Source organism: Salvelinus namaycush, chromosome 16 (assembly GCF_016432855.1).
Source record: "Salvelinus namaycush isolate Seneca chromosome 16, SaNama_1.0, whole genome shotgun sequence".
Taxonomy (NCBI): domain Eukaryota; kingdom Metazoa; phylum Chordata; class Actinopteri; order Salmoniformes; family Salmonidae; genus Salvelinus; species Salvelinus namaycush.
Genome location: NC_052322.1, coordinates 21,365,019 through 21,376,176, shown reverse-complemented (window position 1 = coordinate 21,376,176; position 11,158 = coordinate 21,365,019). Strand labels below are relative to the sequence as shown.

General features: G+C 40.9%; 1 protein-coding gene across 1 annotated transcript; it reads left to right on the top strand.

The window, feature by feature from the left end:
- The first annotated feature begins 1,393 nt into the window (after positions 1-1,393).
- On the top strand, positions 1,394-10,212 carry LOC120061563 (chemokine-like protein TAFA-4). The gene is made up of 4 exons (XM_039011473.1): positions 1,394-1,493; positions 4,594-4,749; positions 4,927-5,051; positions 9,880-10,212. Exons 1-4 carry the CDS (start codon positions 1,394-1,396, stop codon positions 9,889-9,891), a joined length of 393 nt encoding a protein of 130 aa, XP_038867401.1. The 3' UTR covers positions 9,892-10,212.
- Positions 10,213-11,158: the final 946 nt, after the last annotated feature.

Genomic DNA, 11,158 nt, shown 5'->3' with positions numbered 1-11,158 from the left:
TGCAGTCTCCTCTGAACAGTTAATGTTGAGATGTGTCTGTTACTTGAACTAATTTATTTGGGCTGCAGTCTGAGGTGCAGTTAATTACCAATTTCTGAGGCTGGTAACTCTAATGAACTCATCCTCTGCAGCAGAGGTAACTCTGGGTCTTCCTTTCCTGTGGCGGTCCTCATGAGAGCCAGTTCCATCATAGCAGCTTGGTGTTTTTTGTGGCTGCACTTGAAGAAACTTTCAAAGTTCTTGAAATGTTCTGCATTGACTGACCTTCATGTCGTAAAGTAATGATGGACTGTCTTTTCTCTTTGCTTATTTGAGCTGTTCTTGCCATAATATGGACAGGGTCTTTTACCAAATAGGGATATCTTCTGTGTGCCAACCCTACCCTGTCACAACACAACTGATTGGGTCAAACGCATTAGGAAGGAAAGAAATTCCACAAATGAACTTTTAACAAGGCACACCTGCTAATTGAAATGCATTCCAGGTGACTACCTCATGAAGCTGGTTGAGAGAATGCCAAGAGTGTGCAAAGCTGTCATCAAGGCAAAGGGTGGCTACTTTGAAGAATCTCAAATATAAAATATATTTTGATTTGTTTAACACTTTTTTGGTTGCTACATGATTCCATATGTGTTATTTCATAGTTTTGATGTCTTCACTATTATTCTAAATAGTAAAAATAAAGAAAAACCCTGGAATGAGTAGGTGTGTTCAAACTTTTGACTGGTACTGTATATATATACTGTATATATATAAACATACTTATTGAGGTTGAAAACTCATGAGCAGATTCAATGTTGAATCACTTCAAATAAAATCACAGAGAAAAAAGAATTGTCTTCAGAGCAGGTTATTAGGTGTCATAAGAACAAAAACCTGCAGCGCTGAAAGCCTGCCTATACTATGGCAATGTACTGTAAGAATTGCTGGTCTCAACAATCTGGGTCTAATACTTCTCATGGGTAAATACACAGTGGCAGTATTGTGGATGACATTTCTAATAGAGGGTATTAGATGTTCTGTTTTTAACTTTGACTGTTGAATTTGGCTGGCTGCAACGCAAATTGGAGTTTGGGCTGTGAATTCACATTGTTGGTACATGTCCCTGATGAGCTGTACTCCTCATAACCTTTTGTCCCAAGAACTTGATGATTTATAACCACTAGGTGACAGTCATTGGTTGCCTATTGTATGTCTTTTATCAAGCTTTCATCCAACTTTTTGATGAAATGTTGACAAACACAGTTTGTGTTTTGATCTCATACTGAATGTTCTAACCTCAAACAGAGTTTTCAGACCCCATTACTGTGCGATAGCTGTGTCATATCTTCTCACTAACAACATATGTCTCTGTGGTTGCTTGGCTGACCGGATGAAGGTTATTAGCTGTGAGATGGCGTGGTCAGTACACTGGGGCCTCCTCCTGCTCTGCATAGTGATTCTCTACTGCCAACCAGTGTCCACCGGCAACCACAGCTCCAGGGGACAGTCAGGTAAGTCCCAGAACCATTCATACCAGTGAACACTGGTCCCCACTGGACTCATTATGGCCCCTGGTCACCAGAACTCCCAGCTCCTCTGGGAATTAAGCACGGCCAACACTAATGAGGTGAAAATAGGTGTTTGTGGTCTGCATGGTAGAAAGTAAACACAAGTGCTGATGCTACAATTACTGTATCTGTCTTGCCAGACTCGTGGTGTTTCTACAGCTACTGTGGGAGGGGACTACATAATACTATAATATTTAAGTATACATTCATAAATAAGAAACGGGTCATTTACAGAAATGTATGAACAAATCTTGTGTTAAAATAAGGTTATTGCAGTAATTGAAACTCAAGTGGCAACTAATATTGATGCATTATGCAGTGTTCCCTCTGAATGTGGCATAAATAAATAACGTAACATGTATAAATAACTTAACATGTCAAAAGGTCACAATCCTCAACGTCAAAATCTCTTATTACATTCATACAGATTCTGAAAAAATGATTGAATACCTACATTTTATTGTATATTTTCTAATTTGAAATTAGAGAACTTTGCAATGACTGAAAGGGAGTTCTGTGAATGCTGCTTTTCCCCTTTGGTCGTAGTCTCGTTCACTTTCTCCTTTACTTCCTCCATTTTGACTGTGTTCCCTGTGATGTTTCTTATATCCACATGGGGGCTCTGTTGCTCCAGAATCTAAATGGATGTGAACACTGATACTGTGTAAATGTTAAGGGTGTGGTGTTTAAATGTTTGAACGAATTTGGGATCGTTAACGTTAAGAAAACATACATACATACACAAAACTACCACTAACAGGTCCCAATCATCATCATCATAAAGGCAAACATTATTTAAGTGATAATGCCCGAGAAGCTGGTGTTTATAGAATATATTGGCATGGGTGTTTAGGCCCGAGACTAAGTCGATGGCCGGCAAACCGTGCCAATGTATCCTCCAGACACCGGCTTCAAGGGCATTATCACTTTTATACAACAGGTTACCAACATATTCAAATAATAATTGACATATTTTCATTAAAAACATTATTTTGATGAATTTATTCATACTATTTCATCCTTCCACAAGATATAGGCCCGACACAAATCTAGGGTTCTACCCAAGCCGGCTGGTCGTTCGTTCTATCGGATCGGTTGCTAGAGACGCGACCCAGTCATTCAGTCTTTTTGTACTGTATCTGTATTCTGTATTCGTTCTAAATGTTCCATTGCCATACTGGCTGGCAACGTTCTTATCCCTTGCTTGCTAGCTAGCCAACAACGGCTAATTTACAGTCAAGTCAAAAGTGCAGCCAGAATAACAGCAAAGTAGCTTCATTTGGATTCATTTAAGCTGTTTTCCAGTGACATTTTTTTGGATACATCCATAACAATGAGCTAATGAGGCGCGATTTCGCCTGGCATAGAAAATGTGCTCACTCGTCAGGACACTGTTATTCAGAGGAGCTAGCAAACAACACAGCTAACACAATCACTTCAAACTGAAGATGGAAAGATTTCAAACTAGCTGCACTTCGTTTCTTTTGACCTTTTTTCAATTGACATTTCTTTGTATATATCCATAAAAAGTATGCCAGCTGATTCACAATTTCGACTGGCTGAGAAACGCTGAGAAACGACGTCTCAACCCGACTCCCGACTCCCGACACATTCATTACTATGGGACAGCTGGAGATCAAATTTCAATATTGAAACAATTGAAATATTGTTACAAATGTCGGAGAAACAGACAGCAAGGTTTATTCAAATCTTTGCTGTTGAAAACTGTTAGTCTAGAAGAAATAGGAGATAATGTCTTAATGCTTTTCACATTGTAGATCAAGTATATAAATTGCCTGGCTGAGCTGATGAGACAGTGAATTGCGCAATCAGATGGAACAGACTAAATAGGCATTTCAACGTCATAGATTTAGCGGGTGATAGGCTGTAATGCAGTTTTAACCAATCAGCATTCAGGATAGACCCACCCGTTGTATAAAATTAAACAAATACCTAACGCAACAATGCTGTAAATAGGTGGAGATATGCATCTTTAAAATTATTTGCACACCAATATAAAGTGGTCCACACCTCATTGTCGTTAACAGTTGGTAGGATGGCAGAGAGACAGGGAAGCGGCCTCAGCGAAGTCCTATATGGCAATACTTTGAGAAGTTAAAGGGACGGAGTGAGAAAATCACAGCGCTGATTACAGAAATGATTGTAGTTGATATCCAGCCATTGTGAATGGTAGAGGATGTCGGCTTCAATACCCTAATGGCATATCTAGAACCAGACTACAAGATGCCATGTTTAAAAACCGTATCGGCCCTGATGGTGAAATTGTACAATGATTGCTCTCCAAGTACAAAGTGCGAGCTCTCAAACACCATACGTGGCGTTAACAACAGATTGCTGGATGTACTATGAACATGCTGTTATACATCATTGCAACAAGCCATCACATTGATGAGAAGTGGTACATGAAGTTCCATGTATTGAAAACAGAGAACCTAAAACGACCTTAATACCATCTTTGCTGAGTGGTTGGGGACAGCAGTAAGGTGAGCGTTGTCTGTTAGGTAGACTGGACAGCGGTAGATTGAACTGCATTGCCCCCTAGCGGTTATACGCAGGACCATATGTGAATTGTGAATTCGCGTAATTTTATGATAATTTAAAAAAATGTAACTATTAAAGAAATGGCAGTTCAAACGTGAAGAATTGTAAATTTAACATTTGTCACATACCTTTTAGATCTATTCAAGCTTCAGCTTCATTTAATCAACTGCAGAAGAATCTTAAGACCTCATACTTACATGCATGCTTGGTGCATACCGATGTGAATTATGTAATTATGTAGTGTTGAAATCTCTTATGTTGGCTTGTATGTATGGTTAGATTTTTCTTCTCACACTCAAGCAGTATGTGAAAGGCAGGCAAGTTCAGTATGTCATATCTTGCAAAGTGCACTAAAATGATAGCACAGACAGCTTCACATCATTTTGACTAATTTTAAGGAGCTGTTTAATTGTTTTCATCCCTCTCTATGCATGCTGCTACTGCTAGTTAGTAACTACCTTTCCTAATCCCTCTGTCTCAGGTTCGTCACAGGTAAAGACAGGTACCTGTGAAGTAGTGGCTGCCCATCGCTGCTGCAATAAGAACAAGATTGAGGAGCGCTCTCAAACAGTCAAGTGTTCCTGCTTCCCTGGTCAGGTCGCCGGGACAACAAGGGCAATGCCCTCTTGTGTTGAAGGTAGGATGCTTCATATAAGATGGTAGCGTTTCAGTACTTCAACGGGTTTGTATTGCACCAACATATTCTCAATGTTACAGTTGTTATCTCGCCCATCTATTGAAGTGCTCTCCAGACCACACGTTGCATCTCATCTCATTTCAAGTGACTGACTGCCCACTGTGCTGTTTTCCTCAGCATCCATCGTGCGTCAGAAGTGGTGGTGTCAGATGCAGCCCTGTCTGGAGGGAGAGGAGTGTAAAGTACTGCCTGATCTCACTGGCTGGTCCTGCAGCTCTGGAAACAAAGTCAAGACCACCAAGGTGAGTATATGTGAAGGGACAGCAAAGGAAATCAAATTCATATGACTTCATGCATTATTACAGTTGGAAGGTAATGAAACCAGCCTATTAGAAAATGTATCTTAAAAAATATATATTTATTATATTATTATTTAAGCAGGGAGTCACCATTGAGACCAGGGTCTCTTTCACAGAGGAGCTCTGCATATACAGTTTCATAAGACAAATCAAAAATCAAATACAATATAAAAAAAGTAAAACACAGCACAACGCATATATTAAAGAAAAGCGATTACATTCCTCAGTAAGATGGTCCCCATTCAATATTTTAAATTGCCTGAGCAGCACCAGAACATTGTAATGTATTTTGTAGTTGGTTCCAGCAATGAGGTGCTTTAAAGCTGTGCAATCTGGTAAATGATGTCACCATAGTCAAGAACTGGCAGAAAGCTGACTGTACAATCTGCTTCTGCTATTTAGGGAGAGGCAAGATCTATTTCTAAAAAAAGAAGCCCACTTTAAATCTTACATTTTTAACTTGCTCATCCGTAGGTTTTTTAAACATGAAATCTTTGTCAATCCAAATGCCCAGATATTTGTAGGCGTGAAGCCGATTGATGGGAGACCTATCTAATGAATAAATATGTAGTCAACCTACATAAAGCAAACATTTGAAACCAACAAGGGCTTTCTGTAAGACAACAAGGTTGCAGCTCTGACTTAGCCTGGTCAACAGTTGGGGCAATGGCATACATAACTGTGTCGTCTGCATACAGATCAATATTACAAGTTTTAACGCATAGACCAATATTATTTTTATACATTTTGAAGAGAACAGGTCCCAATACCGACACCTGAGGCACAGCTTTCGTAATATCCAGGAAACTAGACTTGACACCATCAGAAATCAAGCATTATGTCCTATCAGACAGATCATTCTCAAACCACTTGCGAATTATTTCAGTCAGCCTTTGAATGAGAATGTAATGGTCAACACTTTCAAAGGCCTTTGAAAGGTCTATAAGTTAGGCAGCACAATGGTTTTTATGATTTAAGCAATTTAATACATCAAAGAACAAGAGTAGCATTTGCAACTGTGCTATGTCCAGGTTTTAAAACCAGGCTGTTGCACATTTAGAGTAGAATGAGAAGTTTAAAAAGTTCTTAGCTGAGGGTTGACTAGGAAACAATTGTCATGTAAAAAGTCAAAGTTAATTATTCTGCATCATTCTCTACAGCAGTGGTCACCAACTGGTCGATCGCGATCTCCAAGGCATTGCTAGTCGATCACCAAACATTTCTGTAAAAAACCCAATGATAAAGCCTTGTGTTCCTATTGTTTTTATTCATTTCATGCTGTTGGCGGTAGGTGCACTTCATTCAGCAGCCCTAGCGCCGGGAAGGAAAATTATTTCCATTTTGAATCATTTCATGTGTCTGAAGGTAGAACACCTATAGGTCTACCACTGGCCAATCAGATAGCTCAGATCACGTTTCTGCACAGTTCCCTTAAGCCATAGACTGTAAAAAGAAAACCTTGAACGTACAGCAAAGTTGATACTGTGAGATTTCAAAACTTGTAAAACCATGACTAGAGAGATACTCAATGAATACAGCTCAGAGCTGCTGTTTTTATGAGTAAGTCCAAGTTTTTATTCAGCCCTATCAACACTTTGTTCAACACTTTTATAAGCCATAAAATGCTACAACCAGCACTGCAGCTGAAAGGATTGAGTATAGCATAGTGTTCCAATAAGCTTGCGTTGTTATTATTATTGCCTTGTTACTTTTTTAATACCGAGGAATATTTCACTTTCTCTGGTCATAAGACTAACAACATGAATTGGTGCATGAAGCAGAAATAATGCAGTGCCTCTTAAGTTTTGCCATCAGCTGGAAGACTGTGTTCCCTTTTCTCAGCGGAGGGAGGGAGAGAGGAGGGATGGTGAGTTGGGTGAAGATCAGCCTCACTGCTGCCCCCCCCCCCCCCAGACTGACCATCAGATGCAGGCCATCAGTCCAGTAAAATAAATAAATATTATGCTCACTTACAGTAGCTGAGCATCACAAGTAATACAACAAATGATCTATTACCAGTGTGATCATATACCAACATTTAAAAATATAATTTCTAAATGGTCTGAGAACAACAGCATTGGCAGGACAATTCAAGCATAGCCAATATGCAGTGATAATGTATTGGGCCTATAGCCTACTGCATAATCCTCCTTGCTACAGAACTGTTTTTAATAGGTTAATGTTGCATAGGCTTACGTTTTTTAAGTCATGTTCTCAAAACATCTGAGCGTTAGATCTTGGCTTGCATTTTGACTCAGAAAGTGATCTATATCCTACCACTTGTTTAGTGCATGTGCAATGTTAAACTCAGCATTCTAGCTCCTCTTCTTTTCGGATGTCAGCCGTCTCATTTTAAGAACTGAGGTAGCTCCCAAAACAAATCGATAAAAGTGGATAAGTCGATAAAATCCAATGCTTTTTCGGGGCAGAGTTTCGACAGCAGATTTACCTCCAGAACCGTCTGTTGGGATAGGGCCAGAAAGGTCAATCCTCTTGCCAGTATCCATTAGACTGTCCATAAGGTGTCTCGTCTCAACTCCCCCGATTGCCGCAGCTTGATGTCATTAGTATCGGCATGCACGATCACCGTTTGAAGCTCAGGGTTTCGGTCTAGAATGACCTTAAGCTCCCGAGTAATATCACGCACCCTAGCACCAGTAAAGCAGAATGTACTTGCTCCGGCAACCACCACATCCGTACTATAGAACTCCCTACAATGGCCACACTAGGAAAGGGGGATACCTAGTCAGTTTTTCAACTGAATGCATTCAACTAAAATGAGTCTTCCACATTTAACCCAACCCCTCTGAATCAGAGAGATGCGGAGGGCTGCCCTTGACATACACATCTACGGCACCCAGGGAATGGTGGGTTAACTGCCTTGCTCAGGGGCAGAACGACAGATTTTTATCTTGTCAGCTTGGGGATTTGATCTAGCAACCTTTTGGTTACTGGCCCAACTCTCCTACCCGCCAGGCTACCCTCAGCCCCAGAGGCAGGTTGTGGATTCCCAGGCTGCACGGAGGCAGTGGCTTGGCTTTCGCTGGGTACTGCGGTGGAGTGGTCGGGGAGCGGTGGAGGGCCTTGTAGGAGGGCCGGGGTCAGGGCCGCGAAACAGTTTGAGAGCTGCAGGTCTTGGCGAGAGGGCAGACGGAGGATACGTTGGAATATTCCTTCTTTCCTTCTTCTAACTCGATTCCACTTTGCCCCCGAAGGTGTAGAGCAAGACACAGTAGTCCTCCCGTTCTTGTCGGTGGGATGTGTTAATACGGAAAATGGTCCAAGGTGATATCCTCAGTAGCTACTCCAGAGTAGCCCAATCTCATAGACCACCCTCGATTATCCTCTCGGTAATTTAGAAGTGTTGCATCAAAACAGCAAGACTCTGTTCTCCTCTAGTAGTTCAGTCATCCAGTCTTTTGAGGCAACGAGTTGCTTACACTTTTCACAAATGTATAAATCAGTAAATTCTTCCTTTTCACGACAGTAAACATATCACAGGTCTAACATTTTATGACTTTACTGTCCATCTCTGAATCCGACTCCAAAACAGAGTCTAACATGCTTATACTCAGGTTAGAAACAGCGGTCCCGACGTGAGACAAGCTTTGCCAGTGACAGCCAGGTAATCTAGCTAGCCGGAGCTAGCCGAGGCTAGCCTGCTAATGTTAGCTCCAGGAGACAGTAAAATCCAGCTGAACACAGTGTGTTAAGAACAGCACTAACACCATGGTCCCAAAATAAAACACATAAAACAAAGGTTTTAAAGGTATAAAATCTATAAGTGTCTTAGAAATATAAAATATAATGACAAGCAAACTACATCTGTTTTAACAACGAACACATCAGGGAAATGACACCAATGATGCATACTTGTTGTAAAGTGGTCCCTGTGTAAAGATTACAATAAATAGCCTAAAGGCAATGTAATGATTGATGGTTTTGATAAAAGTAAGAAGAAATATAAGCACTTGCAGTCACACTTTTGCTTTCTCTCTCCTGTTTTCTCTCCCCTGTTCTCTCTCTCCTGTTCTCTCTCTATCCCCCCATGTTTGCACATCTAGTTAATGCAAAAATTGAATGACCGTGTTTATGCGGAATCATCACATGCGATTACAGTACTTGCAATAAGCCTTGCTTTGATGATAAAATATCCCACAATCAGTCACAATTACTGCTCCCATAGGCAGAATCAACACTGCTGCTCCCAATCAGCCACAGAGGGCTAAGCAAGCCTCATTTGGTAATCCTGTGGAAGATGGGACCAAAAGAAAAACATGAAATGAGACTGTTTTATACATGTAAACCATCTGATACAGATATCTTAATGGGATGTAATTCAATCTGACAGCCTTAAATGCCTGTGGACAAACTACAGACTTGAGGAATGTGCAAATCTGTGATATGTCTTGGCTTTTATCAGCTTCAAATTGATATGCAGTAGGGAAATATCTAATGAGAGTCAACTCAAAGAGAATAGAAAATCAGCTGAACATGTGCTGCATACATTCATTGATTAATAAAAACTGACAACAAACAATCCAACATGAAGCTTTCTGGACAGGTATATTATACCCATCTAACATCTCCTGAGGAATAAACTATTTGCTTCCATTTTCATGTCAACTACATAAAATATGTCTGAGATGTGGATTAGGCTAGCTGCAGCAGAAATAATGATGCCCAGGAAAGAAGACTTGGCTCAGGGTGACCCAGCATTTAATGGACCTTTTGGAAGTTCCTGTATTTCTTCTTCTTTTTCCTTTTTCAGGTGGCGCGGTAGCAAAAAAAAACATCTCAGCCAATCGACTGAGACCCTGAACGTGCCACGGCCTGGCCAGTTGTCAATCACACACATTTTTTGCTTTGAAAAAAGTGAAGATCTGCTTCAGTCCCCAGAAAATAATGAGGAATACAATAGCAAATGAGCAGCCCTATCAAATGAGTAGAGTGACTGATGTGAACTCAAGAGACACTCAAGGAGCCTTTGTCATACAGTACTCATCCTTACTTCCCTGACTGTGTCCTCTGAGAGACAGAGATGGGTTTAGCCATGGCAGCCAGCTCCTACCTGAGACTAACCGGCAGATAAAAAATATAGTTTGGCAAGTCTTTCAATGGAATTCCATATTGTGTTCTGTCAGCGGGACATTGTCTTTCTGTGACAGATAAATGCTGAGCTGGGGATTGCTGTATGCATTCAGGCTTTGGATGAGCCACACACAGAGACACAACTGGACAATGTTTCAATAAATAGACTGTGAACTTGGACCAATGGCTTTATGGAGAGAGACTCTTGTCTTGACTGTCTCATTAACCAATGTGCGCTGCTAGTGACAAGTGGAAGCGCCTTCGATTTGGGAATTCTTATTGATACCATATGTGTAGAGATTCAGCCACACACACACACACACACACACACACACACACACACACACACACACACACACACACACACACACACACACACACACACACACACACACACACACACACACACACACACCCACACACACACACACACACACACACACACACACACACACACACACACACACACACACACACACACACACACACACACACGTGCACAGAGAGCTTTTCATCTCACCCAGTTAGACAAGCCACCACCTGCAAGGATGCGATGGCATGCAAATAGACAGATGCAAAACAACGGCTGTTTGAAATGCAAATCACGAGGAGAGGAGGAGGGAGGAAAGAAGCTTCTTCACTGCCGAGAGTATTTACATCACGCTTTAGTTTGTCTTTCCAACTCCCGTCTCCCATGGAGAGGACCTCTGTAATAGCAATGATGTGAAATGGTGCAGAATCGTCTGTGCCTTCAAGCAAATTGTGTCTACAAGCAAAATAGAACATTCATTCTAATGTCGTTTACCATTCTTACTTTCTGTCCGCTCAACACTTTTGTACATCTGCGTATACTCATAATAATTGTCATTCTTTTGTTCATTCTTAAAGTAATTTGAGAATTCAGGAGCGAAGTTTTGACATTTTACCACTACGTTGTTGAGTTGTTTTGATAATACAGC